Here is a 27,934-nt window from a genome sequence, read left to right on the forward strand (position 1 = left end):
AATGTAATAAACAAAATACCATGTGAATACGACACGATAAATTTTACATCACGGAACACAGGGCAAAATAAAAGAGGCTTTTTTAATACAATCTAATAAAAATAAATGTATCGCTCATGCATCTGTAGATGTTAGTAATGTATGGCAATCGCTTCTTTGATTTTAAAGAACATAATATAAATAAACATAACGTACGTAAAAATTAAAAATAAACATACAGAAAGCTTGGGGCTTGTTGGTTTTACCCGTTTTACCTTATTAAGTAATTGTTATCAGGTAGTTAATTGTTAATTTTGAAGTTTAACTTGGATATAATGTCATTTTAACAGAACATCCACAAAACATCCCCCTTTAGAACTTTTTCTTTAATGGCCATAAGCGGGAGTAAAAGCCCAACCGCCCGAACAAACACTAGAGGCGCCATCGGTCATCAAATGGTGTAAAAATTGCGAAAATTTAATCATCTAATTTTGACACAAGGGGTCGCGCTTAACTTTTTCAATTTTAATTCATTATTCATTGTTTTCAAACTATATTATTAGCCTTTGTTGTATTTTGTGAATGTATAAATGTTTTCTTAGTATAAAGTTGCATTATAGTAATTTAAATTATATTACATACATATTTATGATTCAAATATTATGACATATATGTCAGTTGCCGTCTAAATGTCATCTTGATAACAAAAAGTTAGTTATTGTCAAAAGTAGTTAAAATAAGTTATAATTAGATATTTTATATTAGTTCAACAACAAACACATAATAGTACAGCGTAATGTTGATATGCATGTCCAAAACAAAAAGTGCCGTTATATTTTTCAGTTTTCGTTGTCAGCCGCGAAAGTTTCAGTGATTTTAGTGTTGTCGGATATTTTTATTTGTGAAATAGAAATATTGCGTTTGGATTGCAAAACTAAAAGTGGAAGTTTTATTGCAACGTAAGTAAGCGTTTGTCCATTTTATATTTTACTTTTTTCATACCTATGACAAATATACATATATTGATATTTTATAATTCGTTTTTTTTAAATGTTAGAAAACAAGGTTGTAATCAGGGTTCGGAAGTAGTTAATTAAGACGTAATTTACCTTATTAACTACGTGTAGTTTTTCTTCAAAAACTACGTCTTTCCTCGTTCATTAACTACATGAAAACTACGTTAATAAACTATGTATTGATATTATGAATAATTTTCCTTTTTATGAGTTGTCTAAAAAATATGATGTGAATATTATATTTAAAGCTATATTTCTTCTGTTTTCTTAAATACATCAGGTGTTTTCTAAAGCTTCAACTTATTATAACCTCACCTCAAACTTTTGATATTTGAAAGTTACATACATAGGTTACATAAACTACACCCATTACATTAACTACATGTAATGTAGTTTATGTAGTTTTTAAAAGTAACATGTAGTTTTCCGAACCCTGGTTGTAATCCTGTAATTGACATAATTGTTATGTAATATATGCCATTTAAATGTAATATATGACTTTACAATTAAAAAAATGTACATTTAAAAAATATATTAAAAATATATACAGGCATTAATTGAAATTTTTTGAGTGCCAACAAACACGAGAGGCGCTTTATTATTTACTTTCATTTCTTAACATGACAGATGAAGTTCTAAAGGGGGATGTTTTGTGATAATGTCATTTTAACAGAACGTCAACGAACTGTATGGAGTATGGTCCAACCATTCGCTGTTGCCTTGCTTGAAAAACTCAATAGTTTTTCAAGCTGTGTGAAAACTTGCATTGTCTTGGTGGAGGATCATTGTTGAGGGTTGGTTTTTCGAAACTCAAACGCAAATACTTCTGGGAAACAAATAGATATGCACCAATCAGCAGTAACAGTTCTTTAATCTTTAAGAAGAATTGTTGATACCTGACCCGCTTTTGGGACAAATGTTGCCGCAATATTTTTGGAAACACTTCGAGAACGGATAACTTATTAAGAGTAAATACAGGATTCAGCACCACTGAAATCCCCAGCCGTCTTTGACGCCGTTTTTTTTTCAATCGTATAGTATTAAACTTTAAAGATCATGTAATTTTAGGTGTCGGCTTTTTCGGGACAGTCTGTATATAAGTTCATTTAAGTATTTTTATCAAAGCGACGTTATTTTTTTCAGGTTGCCCAAGTCTGTGCATACAAATTTGGAATACCCATGGAACAGGTTTCAGTGAAACCCAGTTACAACGTGATAACTCCAAATAATTTCCCTTCTGGGGCTAGCTTAACTTCCGAGGGAGTTGTTTTTGTAAGTAACCAAAAACTTCAAACCTTTTGAATAAATATACCATAAAGAATATGTTTTTTTTTATATTTAATAGGCATTGTTGAAGGCTTGCGATGTGCTTCTAGACCGTATTAAACCCATTAAAGACAAGAATCCAAACGCTAGTTGGAAAGAACTGATACAGTTGTGTTATGCAGCAAATGTCAATTTGAGTTCAAATGGATTGTAAGTTGTCTAAATTGAAATAAATTTAAAGCATCTCTTTTTAAAAATTTTCTCTTGATCATTTTCAATATAAATTAATAATAACGGGGTTATTTAACTTTGAAAATTAAAAAAAAATATTGCAACATTTTGATAACAGCCGTCAGCAATCGATAATCCGGAGTTTAACCATAGTTTTTTTATTGCAAATAATTAATCTTCATACAATTTTATGACACCCGTATTTTTTATTTTACTTCAATTTCATCCCATTTTTTTAAACAAATTAATCAATATTAAGAATTTCAAATTAACACTTTTGCAATCTCTGACGTCACCTATCAAAAGTGTCACGGTTTGCCACCAGGTACAAAGGTAAATAAAAACCATTTTTCTAAATGTATTTTAAAGTAGATATTTTAGAATTTTTTTTAGAATTTAGAATGAGTGGGAAGGGGGTTAATCACTTCGACCTTACAGATCTATTGTGTCCCCCTTTCTTGAATCATAACTCATCATACAGTCCCAGGGCTTTGACAAAAGCCAGTATCTGGGACGGTTTTATAGAGGGTATTTCTCCATCTCCAATATCAGTCGTACCAAAATTCATGGCACGAATGGTTGTCGTCTCGGCGCACTCAGTGATGAGGTGTACTGGTATTTCACCATCTTCCCCACAGAATCTGCATTCGCCGTTTCTTCTTAGTTTCAATCTACTGAGGTGTTCATTGAGGAGACAGTGTCCTGTTAAAAACCCCGTGACAATCCGAAGATTGTTCTTACCCAGACCCAGGAAGATCTGTGATTTTTCTTGATCATAAGCCCTCAGAAACTTCTTCGAGTGTCTTAGACCATTGCAAGATTTCCATTCCAGGTTGCGGATGGAATCTTCCAAGTTCTTGAGTTCCGCCTTGAGTTGGTTACCACTTGGAAAGCAGAACGGTTCTGGTCCAGTTAGTGGAGTGTTCGCTCCTTTTCTAGCTAGATTATTTGCTTTTTCATTGCCTTCTATCCCTTGGTGAGCAGGCACCCAGTGTAGGAGGACTTTGTTTTCTTTGCCTAATTTATTCAGCTTCTCTATGCATTCTTTGACCAATTTCGAATTGATTGATACTGAGTTGATCTCCTTTAACGCTGCTTGACTATCAGATAAGATGTAAAGTAGATATAAAATTAATTGTAAAATAAAACTTAAGGAACTTACGTTAAAATGATCTTCACAGCAAAATCTCGTACTTTTGCTGACATATTGTTGTCTTGCCGCTTCAAACCAGGCTCTTCGACGGCTTTCATCCAAAGGAACAGTTATAAAAACTTTTTCTGAAGAGGCTTCAGAGTTATTTAGACAGCCCTTCACAAAACAAACTTTAATACCCTTCATTACAAAAATAATAAAGAGGGTACAATAACACAAAAATGAAAACTCAAAGTATTTAACGCCAACGCAAAATCAACAACATACAAATCTAACCTCGAACGCCCCGAACATACGAACAACTTTGGTAGTGTTTAATGCTTCGATAAAAATGGCAGTAACCTGTTAATTATAAAAATTTAAGTTTTAATTTCTAGTAGTGAAAAATATAAGAGTAAATTTAATATTGGGGTAATAAAGAATAATCCCACATAAAAACGTATTTTTTAACGATCTTAATAAAAATAGAAAAATCTAACGCGATTTTAAGATATATGAGATTTTAATATGCAAGAAATTTCAAGAGTCTTGCAAGATTTCTTGAATTCAAGATTTCTTGAAAGTTGGAAATGATAAATTTTTTTAAGCGATTTATTAGGTCTTTGCGCAAGTTATGCCGGGTTTATACAATATTTACATGGTCGTAATTACAATCATAGTCATAATCATAAAAGTTAAATTTTTCAATTCCTATAAACCTGTTGTCATCTACCACGAACTTAGCCTTTAATTATGTTACCCAACTTCACTGATATAAAAATTATGATTATGAAAATGTTCTATAAACGCACATTAAAATTGCGTTGTGATTATGACGATGATTAGGACTGTGATTATGATTACGACTTATTCAAATGTTGTATAAACCCGGCATTAATATTGACCAGTGTTCATTTTTTTTTCTATCATAGCCAGTGTTTTAGAGTTGAGAATGAAATAAAATAGAGTCGAGGCAACAAACCGTATATTGGTAATTGGTATTATACACAAAATTCTATTGGTATAATGGTATTATAAAAAAAATTAACGGTAGAAACCAATGATGGGTTCGTGGAGCACGCTATTTGCGCTATTTGGTACTACTTTTCATGCACGAAATTGCTCCGCGAACAAAAAGTAGTATCAAATAGCGCAAATAGTACACTCCAGCATGACCTTTCCGTATTCTTATTCAGCTTTTATTTAGTAATGGCTCCTGTTTCGCCAAACGGGCGAGTTGACGTAGTTCGTTTGCTGTCTGTTACGATTTTTTTTTCTAAAATTAGCATCGTTGTTGTTCATTTTTCCGTATTACATTTTGTATACGACGCTTTCTATAAAATAAAATATAGAAATATTATTAGCTTTTTGTTAGAATGCAACATTTTTCAAGACAAGAAATTTCAAGAGTCTTGCAAGACAAGGCAAGACTTTGCCATTCAAGAAATCTGCAAGATAAGACTTTGAAAATTTCTTGTCTTGAATTTCAGACAAGACAAGAAATTGATTTTCAAGACAAGAATTCTTGTCTTGTGCAACACTACTGTTTCTGGGGTCGAAGTTAAAATGCTTGCACTTATTTCTCGGACACCCTGTATAATTTTTATTTTTAATCCTAGTACTATTATCCTTTTTTCTTAGCTATGCCCCTACTCTACCCGATGTCCACAACTATCCAATATTCGGGTGCTGTGCCCTGGAAGTTGAAGTCGACATCTTAACCGGAAATCACCAAGTAACCAGGGTTGACGTCATCGAAGACGTAGGTCAAAGCATGAGCCCTTTGATCGACATAGGACAACTCGAAGGAGCCCTTGTTATGGGCATGGGATACCAGTCCACAGAAGAACTGATTTACGACACAAAAACCGGAAGATTGACAAACGACAGGACATGGAATTATAAGCCCTTCGGCGCTAAAGATATCCCTATAGATTTTAGGGTTAAATTCCCTAATAATACTTTTAATCCTGTTGGGGTTTTGAAGTCCAAGGCTATAGCCGAACCTCCTTTGTGTTTGACGGTTTCTTTAGCTTTGGCAATCAGGTTGGCGGTGGGTAATGCTCGTAGGGATGCTAATGCTACGGCGTCGACTTGGTATCCAATAGGTTGTATTTTGAATAAGATTAAGTATGCTTGATTTGAATATAATTTTCATTTTTTACAGACGGTCCATCTACAGTTGAAAATACGTTGCTCAATACTTTGAATAACTACACTCAATATACTTTGTAATTTAGTGTTTTATTAATAAACTTATATTTTTATCCTGTATATAAATTAGAATGTACTTGTTTATAGTTATAAAGAATTTTAAATGTGCTTAAATCTATCTACATAATATATTAATATATAAAATCCTGAAGTGACTGACTCACTGATTAATCATGATCCTGCTCAAACCATTCAACGTAAGAAGTTCAATTTTGGCATACAGGTTGTTTCTAGGGTGTAGGGTGTAGGGATTTTTCGAAATTCCGGTTCCAAGGGGGTGAAACCACCCCTCAAATATTACAATATTTTTTTATTTAAAAAACGGCCAAGTTTCCGAAAAAACGCTTAAACACGTATATTTTATTTTGTTTTTTTTACATATTTTATTCGAAAAATCTGGTCATTGATTAATAACGATCCTGCTTAAAGCGCTTGACGGAAAAAGCTGATTTTTGGAAAACGGATTGACTGTGGGGTGTAGAGGTTCGATAAGAAGGGGTTTCGCGAATTTCAAATTCCAAGAGGGTGAAAACGCCCCTCAAATATTACAATATATATTTGTTATTTAGGTTAGTCTTTCGGGAAAACGCTTGGACACGCATAATTTATTTTGTTTTTTACATATTTTGAAATTTTTAAAAAAATCATACAGGGTGTTCCAAAAAGTTGGGTAATTGATTAACCACGATTCTGCTTAAACTGCTTGACGTAAAAAGTTTATTTTTGGCAAACGGATTTTTCGAAAGTCAAATTCCAACGAGATGAAACTACCCCTCAAATATTACCAAGTTATATAATAATATTGCCATATTGTTTTTTCTCATGCTGACATAAATGTGAGAAAATTTTATCCAGTTTGTATGCTAATGGAAATTCTTGTTTTGCTTTTTCATCACCATTACAAATGATTAATTCGACGCTAACGAAGTGGCGGGTACACGCTAGTAAACTTTTTTTTTTATATTTTCACCCTGTATATAAATTAGAATGTACTTATTTATAGTTACAAAGGATTTTAAATGTACTTAAATATCATATATAATTCTTTTTGAAAGTTATATTTATCAATCTAAAAGTGTATCAAAATGTCAAATAGTTTATTTATTATGTTCATTTAGATCCTAAATAGATGTATTGTTTCTAGCAAAAAGTTAATTACTATTTGTTGATCATATTTTTTCACAGGAGTGTTATAAAAATTATTATGATCCCCATCATAAACCATAACGAATTGAGAGGAAAAGATAAACAGATCTGGCAGAGATCAAAAGATTTTCTACCTATCTATTATTTTTAATATCTTTATAATGGATATTGAATATAAACGGTTAGTTGTAAAGATATGTAATACCGTATAATAAAAAAATTAACCACTGTATTTCAAAAGTGAAACAGAAAACTCTAGAAAATAACTTATGATCGAAAAAAAAGGCGTCAAAGTTTTCAATAGGTTTGTTAGTCGAATATTATTTTAAAACAGACAACTAACCCGTTTCAAAATCGTTTTCAGTCAATCTAAAAATAAATTACAACCTTCCTAGGGACAACTAAAAATTTCAAAAAAAACTATTGCTGAGTTTTTTGGAAAAAACGGACTTTTTAGAAAATAATTTTTATTTTTTTCCCATCGTTACTTTTGAGAAAATCAAAAAACTAATTGCTTATTCTCATAGCCACTTTATTAGGGCTATCTGATGGTATTTTCAGATTTTTAAATTAGCTGATAATTTGTGAGATACAGAGGCCAACTTAATTTTTTTAAATACGAACCTGCATTTTTTATTTCAGATTTTGAAAGAACTCGGTCTCCTGAGTACAATGATATGCCACACTTGATACTTTTTTTTTGGGTACCTTAATTTAATAATAACAAAACTATTTAATTGTTGTTTAAAATAATTTCAAATCCGACTCTGGTTTTTAATTTATTTAATCTGATTATATTCATCACAACAATATTGACCAGCGCTAATTAATATCGAATAAGGAAAATCAATAAAACTTGTTTTGGACATTTGAACACAATTTATTTAAGCAAATTTCAAGTCCGGCTCTTTTTTTAATATTTAATCTGTTCATCGTTACAATATTGATAATTGACTACGGAAAATCAAATGTAATAAAATAATAAAAATTAATATATATTAAATAATGTAAATATAATTTAATATAAACAATCAAATATCATTTCCCGGAAGAATGGAAATGGTAGAGCAGTATAATGGCCAGCGAGGATCCTGGACCTTTCGCTTTACTTGGCGTCATTTGTAAAGGGAAATCAATGCATTTCAACATTAAGAGTACAAAAACAATTAACAAGTAATAAAAAACAATTAAAGAGTACAAAATGTATTCGGAAGTATAAGAAGAAGGTCTGTTCAAAAAGCTATAAATAAGATTGAACGAAAAATAAATTTGTGCAATATTGAGGGTGGTAACCCTTTCGAACATGTAGAGCATTAGAAATATTGTATTGTAATATTGTACATATACAGGGTGTTTCAAAACAAATGCGAAAAACTTCAGGGGGTGATTCCTTGTTCAAAATAAAGGGTAGTTTGCTTTATAAACGTTGAGTCAAAAGTCAACCATTAGGGAGATATCGCGGTACAAAGAAAACGAAAAGAGATAGACTAATGAAATTTTATGGAAGCATTACTGTTATGAAAACACACTTTCTGGTAATTTTTTCACTTTTTTAAAATGAGTGGAAGGGGTTGAAATAAACTACCTCTATCATTCTTGTTAACGAAATTTAAAGAAAAATCTTATCAAACACATGCAAAAAAAATAATTTGGATAGTTTAGTTTGTTTAGAAACTTTTTTATCTCTTGTATTTTTTTTATAAAACTCACCGATTTGAAATTAAAAAATAAAATGTAAAGCATTACATGTCAGGACTAAAAATATTTTTAGATTAAGAATCTAGTGATAATAATGATAATAATAATAATCTAGATAATAACGTATTGCAGTAGGGTAATGTCAAATAAAACAATAATAGAAACATCCTAAAAAGTGACAGCGGCCGACTAGATTTTTTATCTAAAAATGTTTTTTGTCTTGACATGTAATGCTTTACATTTTATTTTTTAATTTCAAATCGGTGAGCTTTATCAAAAAAACACAAGAGATAAAAAAGTTTCTAAATAAACTAAACTATCAAAATTAATTTTGTTTGCATGTGTTTGATACGATTTTTCTTTAAATTTCATTAACAAGAATGATAGGGGTAGTTTATTTCAACCCCTTCCACTCATTTTAAAAAAGTGAAAAAATTACCAGAAAGTGTGTTTTCATAACAGTAATGCTTCCGTAAAATTTCATTGGTCTATCTCTTTTCGCTTTCATGATAAAAAATAAAAACATTATTTTTTCGCCATCTTTGTACCGCGATATCGCCCTAATGGTTGACTTTTGACCCAACGTTTATAAAGCAAACTACCCTTTATTTTGAACAAGGAATCACCCCCTGAAGTTTTTCGCATTTGTTTTGAAACACCCTGTATATTATATAAGTTGATTTATTTATAATAACTACGATTAATATTATACATATTATAAGATCGTACACTGAGATTTCAAATTCACAATAAAAAAAGTTAAAAATAATAAATATCTTTAAATTGCTGATCTGGACATTAATTATTTGAATCTTTCAATTGGCGTGAATTTTCTTATTCAATGTTAATTAGCGCTGATCAATATTGTTATGCTGAATATAATCAGATTAAATAAATTAAAAAAAAACAGAGTTGGACTTTTAATTTTTTTAAATAACAATTAAATAGTTTTGTTATTGTTAAGGTATCCAAAATATATATCATTACACTCAGAAGACCGAGTTATTTCAAAACCAGAAATAAAAAATGCACGTCGGTATTTAAAAAAATTAAGTTGGTCTCTGTATCTCACAAATTATTAGCTAATTTGAAAATCTAAAAATACCATCAGATAATCCTAATAAAGTGGCTATGAGAATAGCCACGTACCTCGAATTTGTAGCACCCTGTATATTAGCGAGAGTTTCTATATAAATCAACTACAAAACTACAAAACAATCGTGCTGAAGCCGCTTCTAAGGCCTGCTTCTGCTGTTTATTATTTTTGTGAATATCTTGTATATTAATGGTAGTAGGCTTATTGGTCTACAGTTTCTGATGTCTTCTTTGCTGCCTTTCTTATGAATTAGAATTATATTGGCGCTATTCCCGTATTGGCCTACCGTTTATCCGTCCAAGAATCTACAGGGCAAACTCCAGCCAGCATCGTTAAGGGACGGGAAGTGCGCCTACCCTGTGATCTGAAGTTTGGTTGCCGACCGGGAGAAGAAGTCGCTGGAAAAGATTATGTCCACAGACTATGTCAAAGGATGGACGACATCCATCAGCGAGTCCGCCTAAATATTCAAAGCGCTAGTGACCGAATGAAGGAGCACTACGACATTCAAGCTGAACATGGAGGGTACCAACCAGGGAATTTGGAGTGGCTTTACAACCCGCACAGACGTCGTGGATTATCTCCGAAGCTACAATCCTCGTGGGAAGGCCCATACGAAGTCATGGATAGGATTAATGACCTCGTATACCGTATCAGAAAATTGCCAAAAGGAAAACCGAGGATAGTTCATTTCAACCGTTTGAGCCCCTACCAAGGCGAAATAGAAGATCGTGGTGGGACCGTGAGAACCTGCAGTTTTGATCCCTCTGATTCCGATATGTCCTTTGACGACTTTATGGCCCGATACAACAGCAATGAGAAGGCTCACTATGGTGTGACCAAAGAAAAACAACGGAACCTCTTTTCCGTGCCTCCTGATTATTCGCTCGCTCACTGTGTGGCACGAGATTTGCGAATGTCCAGAGGAATCGTTGCGACGTTCAATGAGAAGTTTGGGCGTGTCGGAGAAATACGCCGACAGGATCCAGAAGTTGGAAGCGTCTTGAGGCTAACCGACAATGCGCATGGCCAAACAAGATACTTTTCTTCTACCTGGTCACCAAGGAATGGCCACCGACTTATCTCAATCTATGGAAGTCCCTGATTGAACTGAGAGAAGCCCGGCTAAACAACAACATTACACGATTAGCCATTCAGAAGCTGGCGTGTGGACTCGATGGTTTGAGTAGGCGTACAATTCGGAACATGACTGAAGTCTTGTTTAGATTTACGGGAATTGAGATCCTCGTTTGCTGCTACAACCCAAAGCTGAGATCGGACGAGAAAACTGTAGACTGCTATTTCTACCAGACTTCTCAATGTACCAGGGGCCAGCTTTGCAAGTACCTTCATTCATCGTGTACATCTCGGGATGAGCATGTATCTAAGAAGGGGGCAGTGTACATAAACCTACGCCTGGGGCCTGAGGAGGACAGAAATAAACAGATCGTTCGTCGCGTACAGTTGCCGCGCTAAATTCAAAATAAATTCCTTTTAGATAAATAGTAAATAAGTTGTAAATAGTTCTTTAAGTAGTTTTATCGTGATTGTTTTGTTACTTAGTGTAAAATAAATTGTGTTTAAATAAATTAGTCTTTCTATCCACACAGAACAGACGAAAAACGTAACAGTATGTTTTCTCTTTAGACAGCTTTGTAGATATTTGCTAGAATTTTCCAAGTTCCAAGTAAAAAGTCTATTTTTATTTAAACAAACAAGTACTTTAATTTTGTTTACTATAATCTATTTGCTGCATTTTTCATAGTTTTAATTCTCAAAAGTAAGCTAAATTTTCTAGAAATAGTTTATAGACCAAATAATCACAATTCACAATTGATGATGAACGATGTGCTTTCAGAACAATGAAATGCATTAGTATCAATTTATAGCCATTTTCCGTCAGCCTACTAATACAAATAATTTACAACAGATCAAAAAATACTTATCCTCTTAATCATCAATAATAAGTTTATTACTTTTACCTTAAAAATGTGCCAGCGTCTCATTTTTTCACATAATTCAATAGATATTCAATGAAGTCACACCTTTTAATATTAGCGTTAGCCGTAACCCTCTCTCTAGCAGAGAGGGTCACCTATAACAATTACAAACTCTACAAAATCATCCCCAAAGATAAGGAAGCTTTACATGTGCTGAAAAACCTAGAAAAACAGTCTACCGATTTCTCTCCCTACGATTTCTGGAGTGATCCAGCTCACGTGAACCAACCGGTGAGCCTGATGGTATCTCCAGACTTCCAACATACAGTCGAAGATATGTTGAAACCCCTGAACGTCACCAAAGAGGTGGTTATACAGGACGTCCAGAAAGTGTTCGACGCTGAAAAAAGGTCTCTTGGAAACGAACTGAATCCAGTGAATTGGACCCTTTACAACACTTTAGAAGAGGTAAATAAGTATATTAAGTTTTAAGGAGTATACAGAGTGGTCCAAAGTGTCATAGGGACATCTTATTCTACAGATAAAAATATGATAATTTATATACGTCCAAAAACGTTCTCTGTTATAGATTAATAACTGGCTGGAAGATTTGGCAGTGGAATTCAGTGAATACATCACTATTTTAAAACCGGGCAAATCACATGAAGGTCGTGATATTGTTGGGGTGAAACTTGACTTGACCCCAGAAACGGCAGACAAGGAGGTTGTTTTTATGGAGGCAAACATCCATGCTAGGGAATGGTAAAATTTTATTTATAATACTCTATAATAAAAAAGAAAAAAAAACAGTGTCACAGTAACCTTTGATTTTTTTTTCAAGAGCCACTGTGACGCCGTTTTTTTTTTAGATTTTTACAAAAAGTACTTTTTTGTACCTAATGAACTGTTTTCTTTTTTGTATAGGATTACTTCAGCAGCCACTACTTACATTTTAAACGAATTTTTGCGTTCAACAGACGAGAATGTTCTTGCAGTCGCTCGGAGATACGTATGGTACTTCTTCCCAGTCATGAATCCTGATGGTTTTGAGTACTCTCATACTACTGTAAGTACAATAATACTGATTATTAAAACTAATATTTTAGTACAAGAAGCATGAAGAAGTTTTTTAATGCTTGAATTGTTATAAATTGTTTCTTGGTTCTTCAACAGCGAATATCTCCAACAAAAATAGGGCTATTGAGTTAAATAAAAAAATAAACTATCGACAAAAAATGTACCTTGATGATGTAGTAGTTTTTGAATTACTCACTATGTTAAACCATTCTACAGGGTGCCTCAGACTTTCTATAATACAACAACATTTTGTTTTCCCTCGTATAATAGACAGATAGAGACATAGAGACTCAATTTACTAAAAGTGGACTAAAATAAGTAAAATCCGTCACCGTAAGTGACCAGTTCCTGTTCCTGACCAGTTCCACCAAACAACTCTCTTTCGGAGCGCAAAAAAATACTTTTTCAGATAGTTACACCGATTTAAAATTTTGAATATTATTTATTAGTTCTAGCAAATCCTTATTCTAACAAAAATATGATAGATAATATAGTAAAAAATTGCTAAAGGGGAATTTTTCATTTGACGTTTAAGTTAATGTAAACTTGATAAATAATATTTTTGAAGTTTAATCGATTAAAAAATGCAGGCACGGCTATCATAGAGGAATACACAAAACTGTTTAACATTATATTAAAACATAAGAAAATACTAGAAGAATGGAAACAAAGTATAACAATACCCATTTTTAAAAAGGGAGATAAAACAGACCCGGCAAACTATAGAGGAATAACATTACTGAGCACCTCGCTAAAACTTCTGACTAAGATCATTGCGGACAAAATCTCCTCAACAGTGCCAATAAGCGAGGAACAACAAGGATTCCGAAGAAACCGATCAACTACCGATGCACTATTCATACTCAGGCAACTAGTTGAAAAATCCTTAGAATATAACTCTCCAGCCTATCTATATTTTATAGATTTAACAAAGGCCTTTGATAGAGTCCAACTAAAAGACATCATCACCATCTTGGAAAGCAGTAATGTCTCGAAAGAACTCACAGAACTTATCAAGGATTTAAACACAAACACAACAATCCAAATAAGAACAAACTTTACCTTAACGCAGCATCGTCGAACTACAACTGGTATTCGCCAAGGCGACAGTCTCAGCCCTCTGTTATTCAACACAATCATGGATCAAGTAATAAAAACCGTCAAGAATACTGGATTAGGATATCGAATGGGAATGCATAAAGTTATTATGTTATGCCGATGACGCAGTACTTATTGCAGAGTCAGAGGACGACCTCCAAAGAATGCTACAAGCTTTTAACAATTACAGGACAATAACAGACAGGCAGAAAAACTTAACATGCAAATTTCCACAAATAAGACCAAATGCATGACCACTACAAAGAAGCCTCTACGGTGCAAATTGGCAATAAAAAACAAAACTATTGATCAGATAATGTCATTCGAATACCTCGGATGCAAAATTACAAGCTCTGGGTTCCTGGAAGAAGAAGTAAGGAAACAAGCCAATAAAGCTGCCGCAATATCAGGACATCTTAAATATCCCATATGGAAAAACAAACATTTGAGTACAGAATGTAAGACAAGAATATACAAAACCTGCATACGACCAGTGGTGACATATGGTGCGGAAACCAGAGCTGAAACATCAGTAACAAAGAGAATCCTACGAACAACTGAAATGAAGACCTTAAGAATGATAACTGGATACACATTGAGGGACAGACAGAGAAATGTAGACATAAGAGAAAAGTGCCAAACAAACGACGTTGTCAGATGGATAAGGCAGAGAAGAAGAGAATGGAACCAGCATGTCAATAGAATGGGCCCCGACAGAATGGCCATAATAATTCGCAACAACATACCCCATGGCAGAAGACCTACTGGACGACCACCTAAACGTTGACAAGACAGTTGGCAGTCAACCTCGCAAGAGTTGCTTAGACGAGAAGGAAACCGGAACTAAACAGGCGATATGCCTTCTAAAAGAAGAAGAAGAAGAAGAAGAAGAAGAAGAAGAAGAAGTTTGATCGGTCTAGGGATGGGGGGTAATTACCCCCATTACCCCTCCCCTAAATCAGCGCTTGCTGTAACTGTATTTTTTGTGACGTTGCTTATAATAAAGTATATTTGTATTTGAAATAATTTAGCTACAAATTGCTTAAAAAATCATCAAAATTGTTCCACTAGAACTAAATACAGGGTGGTCCAAACTGGATTCCGGAAACATTGGCAGCATATTCTGCAGATAAAAACAAGTAAAAAAGTTCGTATAAATGTATGTTTTAAATTGCTTAGTTTCGGAGATACAGGGTGGGTGTAGAAGATTCATTTTTATTTCGATTTTTTCCAAATAATTTCTGAAGTAACATCAATATTTGGATGAAAATTGGTGTCTGGGAGTTTTTTGACATGAGAAATTTGATTTTGATGTCAATATGACTCCAATTTGTAGGGGGCGCCACCCATATGTGTTTTAACTGTTTTGACGAGTGATAACTTTTCGTCCCTACCTGTATAAAAGTACTGAGTGAGAAAATATACATTTCCGTGATCTTTTACGTAAAAAATATCTCTTGGTAAAAATCGCTATGAGCAACCGTTCTCAACTTTTTATTTTTGAAGTTTAGTTAATCACAAATTTTTCTTCGAAAAAACTCCGGTCTCTGTAGAACGATTCCTTGATCTCAGAAATCACTGAAAAACTTAATTGGCTACTCTGACAACCTTTTTTTTTGCTTTAAACACTAGAATCGTCTATGGCGCAAAACCCGTACGCGCTACAACATTTTCTGCTGGGGTGCCGATCCCAACAGGAACTGGGACAGCATGTGGATGGTCACCGGTGCTTCCCAGAACCCGTGCTCAGACATCTATGCCGGCCCGGTAGCGTTTTCTGAGCCCAGCGTCAAGGTCATGAAGGATTTCATCGAGACCATCGCTGACAACATGGTGGCCTATCTCGATTTCCATTCGTTCAGCCAGATGTTGCTGTTGCCTTACGGTCATACCACTGAGCATTTGGATAATTACCAAGAAATGGTAGGTATATGAAACTTTACGTTTTATACAGGGTGTTGAACATAGAAAATCCCACGTAAATTTTAAAAATTATGAATAAGGTTTTCCCATTTCATTTTAGAGAAAAACATTTTTGAAACTTTTTAAAGAACCCTACGTTTTTCACACTTGTTCAACAATAATTAATTCTTAATGTTTGGAATACTTAAATGACTTAAAATTAGGCTTCTTCAAAATTCATCTAGCTATAGTACGACATTTTTGCACATTTTTTTTTGAAAAACTTAAAATAATCTATTATTTCTTTTCAAGTTTTTAGCCATACTGTATATAATATTTCTGTTTTGTAGAGAGAGATTGGTGAATATGCTTTGGGAAGATTAACATCACTTTATAACACTGTTTATACTATAGGAAACGTGCCAGAAATTCTATGTAAGTACATTTTTTTAAACACTATGTACACAGGGTTTGGTTTGGCAGCATATTATGCAGATAAAAATAAGTAAAAAAGTCCGTATAAATGTATGTCCTAAAATGCTTAGTTTCTGTGATACAGGTGTAGTTTTACTTTTATTTCGATTTTTCCAAATAAACTTCTGTAGCAGCGCCAATATTTGGATGAAAATTGGTGTCTGGAGTTTTTTGTATTATTTTTTCCGGAATACAATTCGGACCACCCTGTATATTCTTGTTGATTTTCAGAACTGGGAAATTAAAATAACTTTGGTTGCACATCATAATACGACCACCAGCAAACTCTAATAAGACGACGCATGTGTCATTGATGACGTGCAATGAAAGTTGTTTTAATTTCCCCCTGTTTTATCAATTACTTATCACATCGAAATAGTGACTCGTTGTTTATAAATATACAGGTCATTTTTTCTATGTTTTTTAATTCTTCGTTTAATTTTTCTGAGAACATTATAAATTGGTTACTTTCAAGAAATTCAGGCGTCCGAAATAGTAAAACTCGCACTAAAATGTTATTTCTCGACCTTCTATGACGTTGTTTTTTTTCGAAAACATGTACTATTAGTTTTAAATGTACTTTTATTACTTGTAGATGAAGTGTCTGGTAGCAGTATGGACTGGGTGAAAGCTACTTTCAAAACTCCCATAGTCTACTGTTGGGAGCTGAGAGATTTGGGTAGCTACGGTTTCGTGCTGCCAGCTGAACAAATTATACCAACATCGATAGAAACTTTGGAATCGGTTATAGCGATTTTTGAAGCATACGTAGATCGATCGTTGCTTGACAATAATAATTAATTATATTTATATTTATACTAACTAATAAGTATTTTAAATATAATATTAAATATCCAGTACTATTTTTCTTTAATTTTTTTATACCCAAAAATTACTAGTTCCTATTCTATCCAACTATTCATTATCATTCATCATCATATTCAGCGTATTCAATAATTTTCAATTATGGTGCAGCCTCCTTCACATATTTAGATTCTATCTTTGTAGTTGGGCCCATTGGCTGCCTATTGTTGGCTATGCAAGCCCAAGTTATCGCTGCTAATTTCCTAATGTCATGGTCCCATCTCAGGTTCGGCCTTTTTCTTGGTCTCTTAATTCCTGGGTACCATGCTGTAACTTTTGTGGTCCATCTGTTGTCCGTCCTTCTTGCCAGGTGTCCGCCCATTGCCACTTGAGAGATTTGATTTTGTGGATGACGTCTATTATTACCTGGGTCTTTTTCGTATCCACTGTATTCTTTTACGGTCTTTTTTGGTTATTTCCAGCATATATCGTTCCATCGAGCATTGTGCGATCTGTAGTTTCCTTATAATATCCGTTTTAAGGTTGATTCACATTCAGGGGTGGATGGGCCATATGGGAAAACGGGAAAATGTTCCCGGTGGGCCGGTCCTGATCAGAGCTCAAAAAAGATTGGATTAGCAAAAATTAAATGCTTAATCTTCTAACTAAAGTGACGTAAGATTCTTAGTGACTCCATAACTAACTAATCAATTTGCATCAGTAATCAGTATGATCGTCAGATGCTTTTAAACATAAACACCAATTTGTAAAATAACTATTGTAAGATCTTTCTCTGGGACACTTATAATTTTAATAAACATTTATTGTTTGTTCGGTTTGAAAATTTTTATTATACAAGGTGAGTCTATAAGTGCAAATATTGTCAGGGCTGGTAGATCTCAATAAAAGAAACATAATATATTCTTTACCGAGTTTCAAATAAGTCCAATCGAGTTATTAAAGTTTGGAAATTAAAAAAAAATATAGATTTATTTTTAAATAAATTTGAGCCACCTCAATTTTTCGGTATTTGCATCTCTTTTAGTGTCGTAATATCAGAGAATAAGAAACTATACCGTGGGAAAATTTGCGGTGAACAGGAAGTTCAAAAAAGTTTAGGAAAATTTAAAAGAAAATGCTCGATTTGAAACATATTTTTTTTGCAAGAAAAACCTCATAGACGTGTTCCTGGGGTCGAAATATACCACCCCTGAAAATATTTGCACTTATTTAAGACCCACCCTGTATAGTTTTACTACGTCCAAATTATTTTATTAATAACTAATAAATATGACTGACTGGCAGCAGAAAAAAAATGAATAGCATTAGGTAAATTTAAATAGTCTCGATCTAAGTGTTTTATTTTTCTCTACTAAGAATACGGTAGCGTAGATTGACAACTGAGGGCCTCGGTGCAATATTTTTCGAGCTCCCTTTTGTAAAAACGTAGACGAATTTGACGCGAACTCTGCGGTTGACAGAGAAAACATAAAGATGACTATCTCTATGCTTGGCTTGAATTGGGAACGGCCTAAAAGCCAAGTCTAAATTGTTGTTTATAATGTTGCTAAAATGAATTTACTAAAAATTACTGAGACAGCAGAGAAGAGTTAAAAAAGGTTTAAACTAGATTAGATAATAAAAGCAAAATAAAAAACACTAAATCACCACAATACACCAAAACACTTTTACTTTTACACTGGACGCGCGTTTCGCTAACCATGTTAGCATCATCAGCAGATGATTATAAACTAAAGTACAATCTACAAGTTGAGCGTTTATATACTCGCCCAGTGGACACCGAGTGGGCGTGGCAAAATCTAGCCAACCGAGTCAGAGCCAACTGAGCGTAACAGTTAGATTTCCGCCACTAGAGTAGTAGGAACAAAGAACTTGAAGGAATTGGACCGTTGACTCTGTTCATACTATCTTTACATTTATTAATTCTGATGCTTTCATATGCATCTAATTGCCTGTAATTTGAGACTTGTTTAATTAATTTTAAATTATTAAGATCTATACTATGTTCATTATCAACAATATGTTCGGCAACGCAAGATTTATCCGGTCTACCATATCTTATCTGAGCTAAATGTTCTTTAAATCTAGTTAATATTGATCTTCTAGTTTGCCCAACATATTTCTGATTACAATCTTTACAAGAAATTTCATAAATACCTCGACCTTTCCAGTGGAGGTGTTTTATCCTTTGATTACCTAATAATTGTTGTAATTTATTATTAGCACTATACACAAGTTTATAATTGACATTCTTAAAAATTCCTTTTAGACCACGGGATAACTCTCTATCAAACGGTATCGAAAAATATTTAGACGTATCTCCGTAAAACACCTCCACTGGAAAGGTCGGGTATTTATGAAATTTCTTGTAAAGATTGTAATCAAAAATATGTTGGGCAAACTAGAAGATCAATATTAACATTTAGCTCAGATAAGATATGGTAGACCGGATAAATCTTGCGTTGCCGAACATATTGTTGATAATGAACATAGTATAGATCTTAATAATTTAAAATTAATTAAACAAGTCTCAAATTACAGGCAATTAGATGCATATGAAAGCATCAGAATTAATAAATGTAAAGATAGTATGAACAGAGTCAACGGTCCAATTCCTTCAAGTTCTTTGTTCCTACTACTCTAGTGGCGGAAATCTAACTGTTACGCTCAGTTGGCTCTGACTCGATTGGCTAGATTTTGCCACGCCCACTCGGTGTCCACTGGGCGAGTATATAAACGCTCAACTTGTAGATTGTACTTTAGTTTATAATCATCTGCTGATGATGCTAACATGGTTAGCGAAACGCGCGTCCAGTGTAAAAGTAAAAGTGTTTTGGTGTATTGTGGTGATTTAGTGTTTTTTATTTTGCTGTGTAACACCAAAGGTTCCAACCCTCAACTGTAGATAATAAAATATTAATATGTCTCAAAAATCCAAATATTCTTATTATGGACTGTAACATAGAATTACGTCAGAACACATTTATATCCACTGCCTAAGTATTGGCTAGGTTATTTTCGTTTGAGTCATGACATTATTATACAAGATGCCAAATGTAGAAAAGTTAAGAGGAACAGTTTCGTGATAAGAACTATATAATAACCTAAAAAATGCAGCAGTTTTAATGGTTCATTCAGTCAAAAATACCTATACATGACGAGGCTGCTGCTGTACCAGAAAAGAGGGAAATTAATAATTCTTCTGTTGATTTCTGGTAGTAGAGATCCTGGGGTCTCTACCCTGTATACATAATTAAAAAAAATATATTGGTCACGTCCTTATCAATTTTCTTATCTAATATTTTGCAAACGACACCAAAGTAGTGACAGACATCTTGAAAACGTTTTAATTTTTGTTTTGAAGTACTTTTCTTATCTTCATTCATTCATTTCTGATAGTATGATTGATTACAATTATTGATTACAGATTAAAAATTCGTATAATGAAATATCATTTCCTTATAATTTACTGTAAAGGTGTAATATTAACTACTGGATGTTTATTACACCCAGATGCAAAAAAAACTGAACGGAAAATTTTTTGATCAATTTTAAAGTGTATTTTTTGTTATTATTAGCCCTATTTTCATGATTTTTTTAGAAAACTCTCTATAATTATATCAACTTTAATTCGTAAACTCAGTTTTTTTATAAACTTCAGTATTTGGCTATTATACAGGGTCAATCGAGGTTTTTTTTACCCTAACTTCAAAACACCCTGTGAAATAATTTCGTGTATAAATTTTCCTAAAATATAATTTCACGATCAGAATCATGTCTCAAGCATATGCATTTTGTTTTTTGATTCATGTCAATACATACTTTGGTTAACTTTTAAAAGCTTAATTTGCAATTTTTTCAATTATCATTACTTTTTGATGTAATCTTTTAATATGACGAGATGGTTTTGGTGACTATTGTCGTAACGTCATATTACGCTGCATTGGATACTCTATACTAAATTAAAAAAAAAGCGTTAAATACTAACGATACAGTCCTGGTTTTAATAAACATTAATAACGCTGACAGAACTAACAATATTAAAGAAAAAATCTGCAATACTCAATTATACAAACAGAAAAAAAAATGTAAAAAATATCCTAGTACTTTGTATTGCCTCCCTTGGCTGCCATAACTGCCTGTATACGTCCGTTCATACTGTCACAGATTAGGTATCCTATAAGTATACAGATAAAAATCTTGTCCCTAATTCGTGGTACGAAAATTGTTTTTTATGACGATGTGCAAACGAGTCAAATTTCCTGTGTGCAAAAATAAACTCGCGTAAAATAACAATAAACAGCGTAATAGAGAGATATCGCTAAACCGAATAGCGTACATGGACGTTAATAAGGCCAGGTGTTATTTCCTTTACGTGAGGTGCTATATTAACTCTCTTCATTTATAGTTATCGGATCGGAAAGAATTCTGTTCGCGTCGCGTTCGCTATTTAAACTTAACCTAACTTTGAATTTAAAGCTTTGAAATTGTTTTGTTTACTAGGTATTTTAAAACTAAAGGGCTAAAGTGCTTATTTCCAGTGCTTTATTGTTCAACGTCTGCCAGTGGGTTTAGGGCAACAAGTAACAAATTCTCTTTAGGGCTAAGTCATCATCTGCTGTAAACCTAAGCCTCTTTATAGGTTCTTTAATATTGGAAGAGGTGGAATCCATATTTTGGGCCATATTTATTTAATTAAAACTAATCCCAGCTACTTAAATATCTAATTACCTAATAAAACTAAAGTAATAATTCAAAACAATTCAAACATAACCTAAAATAAAAGAACTCGCCGGCCGGCCCCGGTTGTCAAATACCCGCAGATGCCCATTAAAGCAATTTTTAAACGTTATTTAGAAATAGCGCTTGTTGTAATTGATCCGCAAATTACGTTAGGCGGTAACGTTATTAGCGGGTGTTGCGTTAAAAATTGACTCGCGCATATCGTAACCATGATAAGGTACGCGTAAATACAGCATGACGCTATTCGGTTTTCCGATATCTCTCTAATAACTGTGCCTGTCAGGCGCTGTGCACAATTTTAGAGGCCATAAATGGGCGTGCTATGTGCGCAAACTAGTAACCTAACTAGTGCCCGATTCCGAAAATTGGAACCACGAAAAACAATAAAGAAAAAACAAAGTTTATAATCGGTATAATCTGTGGTATAACCAAAACAATTTATTTCAATATTTTGTAGAAGTTCATTTGTCCTAAACATTTGTTTGGAGTTGGAATTTATATATTCCTTGTATGCCCTAGATTGATTGATACCTATGCATTAGATATGTAAACCCATTGCATTTATTACCATATCAAATAACATTTTATTTCTCTATACATTTGTCCACATTCGTACCTTTGAAGTACCTACACAATATCAAAATTCAAGTGGATTAAATTAAACTACAGTATTTTTAAAATAAACAAGTGTTATGTGTTCTGTGATGTCATTGTGCTTTTCAAAAATATAATATATGAACTTGTCTAACTTATTCCTAGTGCATTACCGTCTTAGAACCCTTCTAAGATGAAGTTCCTCCTTGTGGCTTTGGCGACCGTAGCTCTCAGCGCTACCCTAGCTACCTCAGACAAAGTCAGATATGACAACTACACTTTGTTTAGGTTTGTACCTAAAACAAAGGCTATGGTACAAAGTCTGATCGATCTGGAATCAGCTCCACTGTCTGGATATCATTTCTTCAGGTAAGAAAAATATTAATCTTCTATAATATGTCGTCATGATCATAGCCTAATTTCTTATACTCTAATTCTGGGTTTGTTTTTTATATCATTTCTCTTGCTTTAGATTCTTCTATAATATATACAGAACAATAATTTGAAAAGTAGTAATCAAAATTTTAGTACCTTTAAAAAAAACTATTTTGTAAACAACACAAAATATATTATATTTTAGTCCCATTCAAGGCGAGGCACAACCTGTGGATGTTTTAATATCTCCAGACCACCAAGCCGAATTCAAAGCTATCCTGGAAGAGAACAATATTGAAAGTGAAGTTTTGGTGGAAGATATCCAGAAATCCATTGACAACGAAGGATTTAGACCCGATACATTGGCTGGATCTTTCGACTGGAGAGCATACCATACTTTGGATGAGGTAAAATATACTAAAAAATACTATTAATTTATTTAAATAATTTTTGGATGATTTGAATGATTTTAATTTTTGAGCTAAAATATCGATAATTTATGCCCGTCCCTAATGTATCGATATTTTGAAAATGTCGATATTTCTAAACATCTCTATTTATATTATTTCCGTTTATAGAAAAAAAAAACATTATTGATGATATTTCATAAAGAATTTTGTTCCTTTTAGATCTATGGTTGGTTAAGGAGTATTGCAAGCTCGTACCCTGACAGAGTTACTTTACTTTACGGCGGTTCTACAGGCCAAGGACGTGATATACTGGGCGTTAGGATATCGCATAACCCAGCCAATGCGGAACGTATAGTGTTTATTGAGGCTAACATCCATGCCAGGGAATGGTAATGATTTTTTTCTGGTTATAGTTAAAAGAGATTGTTTCAATATTAAATATAAATTTTCAGGATTACTTCTGCTGTAGCTACTTTCATCATTAACCAACTGATTGGCAATACCGATGCAGAAGTTCGTCATTTGGCGGAAAGCTACGATTTTTATGTATTCCCTGTATTCAACCCCGATGGATTTGTTCACAGCCATACAACAGTAAGCATCTTTATTTAAACTATAATGCCAATTTTCCGAAAAATTTTGATACTTTTAAACTATTTTGATTATTTTAAAAATATCGATACTTTTAAACATTTCTATTTTTATTTATTTTGCGGATTGGTTCATAGCCATACAACACTAAGCATCTTTATGTAAATCTTAATGTCAATTTTCCGTTACATATCGATATTTTTTACGCCATTCCTAACGATAAACTTTGTAGCTATCGATATTTTAAAAATATAAGTAGTTCTGAACATTCTTATATTTTAATTGTTATTATTTTTCACTATATGTTACAACAGTAAGCATCTTTATATAATCCATATTTATATGAATATTTTGCTAAAACTTTTTTTTTTTGCCCTAACGAATCGATATTATGAAAATGTAGATAATTTTCTATTTTTATTTATTTTGCGGGTTTGTTCATAGCAATAAAACAGTCAGCATCTTATCTATGTAAACCTGTATGTCAATGTTCCGTAAGATATCGATATTTTTCGCACATTCCTAACGTATCAATATTTGTTAACCAACTTCTCCACATTCCTATTTTTTATTTATTATTATTTTACGAATTTTTGATCACAGTCATACAACAGTAATATCTTTATACAGTATGTCCCCGGATTGTTGTCTTTTGTTTGTTTGTTTGTGTACCTTGTTTGTTTACTTCGTTTGTTTAGTTTACCTTTGTCAGGGGCGCATATACGGGAGGGATAATGGGGGTAATTACCCCTCCCAGGAAGAAATTTATAAATAAGAAAATCTGGTACAAATTAAAGTTGTCATAAAATAAATTAATAATATCAATCAAAATAGAAATCTAGAACAATCTAAGTTTATTTTTTCCATAGTCACAATACCTTTAAGAGAAAATGTAATTTAAATCTATTACCTTATTTAAATATTGCCACTACCCCTCCCAGACTCACTCTCTGGATGCGCCACTGACCTTTGTCTACAAATTGAAAAATTTTTTTTACAATAAAGGCATTTATTTATTTATTTATTTATTTGTCTTTACAAGAATAAAAACTTTTTTATTGATGCTATATTTTTCGTAAATATTTTTGCTTCTTCTGAAACTCTTCTTCTTCAAAGTTATCTTACCATAGACCATAGAAACGCCTTATGATTTTTAGGACTTTTAGGAAAAAATTCAACTAATATTCCCATGTTTTCTTTTTAATTTTGTCTAAAACAGTATGGAAATTTGAAAAAATCTAAACGGGATTAACTATTTTAGAACAAACAAAAATTGATATAAAGAATGCATTTTTTTTCAAAATGTCAATAATAAAAAACTTTTTCTTTTTGTAAATTCGGGGTCATACTGTATAATCCATAATTTTTATGAATATTTTGCTAAAAATTAGCAAAATATCGATAATGTATGCCCATCCCTAACGTATCGATATTTCGCAACTATCGATATTTTAAAAATATCGATACTTCCAAAACATCCCTACTTTTATTTTCGTTTTTAGAACCGTTTATGGAGAAAAACTCGTACCCAGTACAGCATATTCTGCTACGGTGCCGACCCTAACCGCAACTGGCCTTACCAATGGATGACAGGTGGCGCCAGCAACCAACCGTGCTCTGACACCTACGGTGGTCCAGCTCCATTATCCGAACCATCCACTCTTTCTACTTCTAACTTTATTAGATCGATAGGAAGGAACCTGGAAGCTTATATTAGCTTGCATTCATACAGCCAGATGCTTTTATTGCCATACGGGCACACCACAGCCCATTTGGACAACTATGACGAACTGGTAAATTTCTTTTTTGGTTGAAGAGAGGTATATTTTTGATGTTATTTTTTTATGTTTTAGATGCTTATCGGTAGACAAGCTATTCAGGACTTGTCCAGAAGATACGGCACTCAGTACGTTGTAGGAAACATTGCTGAAACCATATGTGAGTAAAACTTGAAGATTTTTATTAGGAAAATTATAGTTAATTATTATACAGGGTGCCCCAAAATTCCGTGGGCATAGAACTACTATACCGGGTGCGTCTCAAAAGTGGCTCACCCCTAAACTTTTTTATTTTTTCAGATAAAAAAACGAGATTTGGTATGTTAGTATATGCCACAAATTAGGATTGATTGACGTATTCAGTTGTTTTCGATCACTTCCTGTTTCACCAAAAATGACAACAACTTTTGATTTTTAAATGGCACCCTCGGTATTTTTTTACTTTATTTGATAGAAAATGACATTCTGAATAGAATGTCATATCATATGTCAACTTTTGACATTTTCGCTTAATAAAAAATCGTATTTTAAAATTCAATCTAGAGTGTCATGGCTATGTTAAAAACACTAATTCTTAATCAAGGAGCCTTGGAAAAATAGATTTGGTTGTCTAATGTTTTTAGTGACTTGTCCTGGCCAGTTAGAAAATGCTCAAATTTTATTTTTAATCATATCTCAAGCATTTTTTTACGTATAATTTGATACCACACACTTGGTATTTCGAGTCAAATTTTCGTTACGAACCGTAAGTTATAATTTCAAATAAACCATATGCGAAAATGTCAAAAGTTGACATATGATATGTCATTCTATTAAGGGTGTTATTTTCTATCGAATGAAGTAAAAAAAATACCGAGGGTGCCGTTTAAAAATCACAAGTTGTAGTCATTTCCGGTGAAACAGGAAGTGACTGAAAACAATTGAATACGTCAATCAATCCTAATTTATGTCGTATAATAACATACGAAATTTCGTTTTTTTAACTGAAAAAATAAGAAAATTATAGGGGTGAGCCACTTTTGAGACACACCCGGTATATTTTTGAAATTAAAATAAGTTCAATGGATACCATTTACCTATCCGCCAATCTATAGCTTAATATTCATCAAGCTATACGGGGTGTCCCAGAAATAAGTGCAAATATTTTAACTGGTAGTATAGTTCAACCCCAGAAACACCCCTATGAGTTTTTTTCGCGAAAAAAATTTTGAAAATTCGAAATTTTTTGAAAAATTTTTTGGAATTTTTTTTAGTTTTTAGTTAAAAAACATAATTTCTTGATAATATTGCAACATAGATATTAGATTAAATTTACAAGAAAGAAAATCTAGAAAAGATCCAGTTGCTCTCAAAATTTTAGCAAAAAATCATTTTTTTTAAATTTTCACTTATAATATCACAAGAGCTTAAATTATTTTCGGAAATTTCTTTGAGGGCACGAATTAAAAAATGACTTATTTGAAAAACGGCAAAGAGAAAATATATTTCTTTTATCGAGATCTACCACCCCCTAAAATACTTACACTTATTTCTGGGACACCCTGTATATCAAGAAAGAATAACTACCGTTATTCATTCAATAAGACGAAGACCTCTTGTTGTTATTGCTGCGAGAGATGGACATACAGGCTATTAAAATTATTATAAAAATATTGTTTTTGTCAATGAAACAATCTCTGAAATCAAACACTTTATTTAAAAATGTGTAGCTCATGCAAGAATTTGTCAAATTTTTTGGGTGGCAGAATTGAGTATATTTCCTTTTCAGTATTAATAAAGATTCCATTTTTATTATTAGTAATATTTAATTTCAGATGTTGCTACTGGTGGCAGTATGGACTGGGTTAAGAACGAATTCCAAGTACCAATCAGTTACACCTACGAATTACGGGATTTGGGTCAAAATGGGTTCATTTTACCGGCCGAGGAAATTATTCCTACAGGCTTGGAAACTTTGGACTCTTTGGTGTCCATCTTTAGGTCATACGAACTCCTTCATCCCAGAACTGATTCCGAATAGATTTTGATTGTATTGTGGCTAGATGTTAGTGAATAAATCTTTATTGTGATATGAGAACTATCTTTTATTTTTTTATACATAAAATAACTATTTTTTGACAGTTAATTTTATTTTATTGAAGAGTAGATAGAATTTTTATGTTTCTGAAAAGTGTCTGATTATTTTTATCGCGCAGTAGATATGTTTTATCAAGAATTATTGTGACTTTAATCGATAATAGATAAAAATATTGAAAACTGCAAATCATTATTAAAGAACCTTGAAATCATTATTGAAACGTATATAAAAATACCGAAAATTTGAGAATGACAAAGCAAAAAATATATTTA

The 27,934-nt window shown here is 32.8% G+C and overlaps 2 protein-coding genes across 3 annotated transcripts in view; both read left to right on the forward strand.

Moving 5' to 3' along the window:
• Window positions 1-5,991, forward strand: part of LOC115875246 (xanthine dehydrogenase-like) — a 31,899-nt gene extending 25,908 nt beyond the window's left edge. For both annotated transcript variants that reach the window (XM_030890666.1, XM_030890667.1), the window contains 4 exons: window positions 2,139-2,267; window positions 2,341-2,471; window positions 5,266-5,732; window positions 5,792-5,991. In XM_030890666.1, coding sequence (XP_030746526.1) covers window positions 2,139-2,267; window positions 2,341-2,471; window positions 5,266-5,732; window positions 5,792-5,859 — 795 coding nt within the window. In that variant the 3' untranslated portion in view covers window positions 5,860-5,991. The remainder of the gene's footprint in view (window positions 1-2,138; window positions 2,268-2,340; window positions 2,472-5,265; window positions 5,733-5,791) is intronic.
• A 5,765-nt stretch (window positions 5,992-11,756) lies between these two features.
• Window positions 11,757-27,662, forward strand: LOC115875265 (zinc carboxypeptidase A 1-like). The gene is made up of 13 exons (XM_030890688.1): window positions 11,757-12,186; window positions 12,308-12,480; window positions 12,643-12,784; window positions 15,526-15,816; window positions 16,146-16,230; window positions 16,865-17,067; window positions 22,613-22,800; window positions 23,012-23,213; window positions 23,436-23,605; window positions 23,669-23,810; window positions 25,310-25,600; window positions 25,661-25,745; window positions 27,400-27,662. Exons 1-13 carry the CDS (start codon window positions 11,812-11,814, stop codon window positions 27,603-27,605), a joined length of 2,553 nt encoding a protein of 850 aa, XP_030746548.1. The 5' UTR covers window positions 11,757-11,811; the 3' UTR covers window positions 27,606-27,662.
• The last annotated feature ends 272 nt before the right edge of the window (window positions 27,663-27,934 follow it).

This window comes from Sitophilus oryzae, unplaced genomic scaffold, assembly GCF_002938485.1.
Source record: "Sitophilus oryzae breed Bouriz unplaced genomic scaffold, Soryzae_2.0 scaffold_1356_pilon_pilon, whole genome shotgun sequence".
Lineage (NCBI taxonomy): Eukaryota > Metazoa > Arthropoda > Insecta > Coleoptera > Curculionidae > Sitophilus > Sitophilus oryzae.

Excerpts from the sequence above, each read along its gene's own strand:
- LOC115875265 (XM_030890688.1), top strand. The coding sequence starts at position 11,812 with ATGAAGTCACACCTTTTAATATTAGCGTTAGCCGTAACCCTCTCTCTA. Across the intron at positions 12,187-12,307 it reads TTTACAACACTTTAGAAGAG|ATTAATAACTGGCTGGAAGA; the intron begins GTAAATAAGTAT and ends TCTCTGTTATAG. Across the intron at positions 23,811-25,309 it reads TTGTTCACAGCCATACAACA|AACCGTTTATGGAGAAAAAC; the intron begins GTAAGCATCTTT and ends TTTCGTTTTTAG.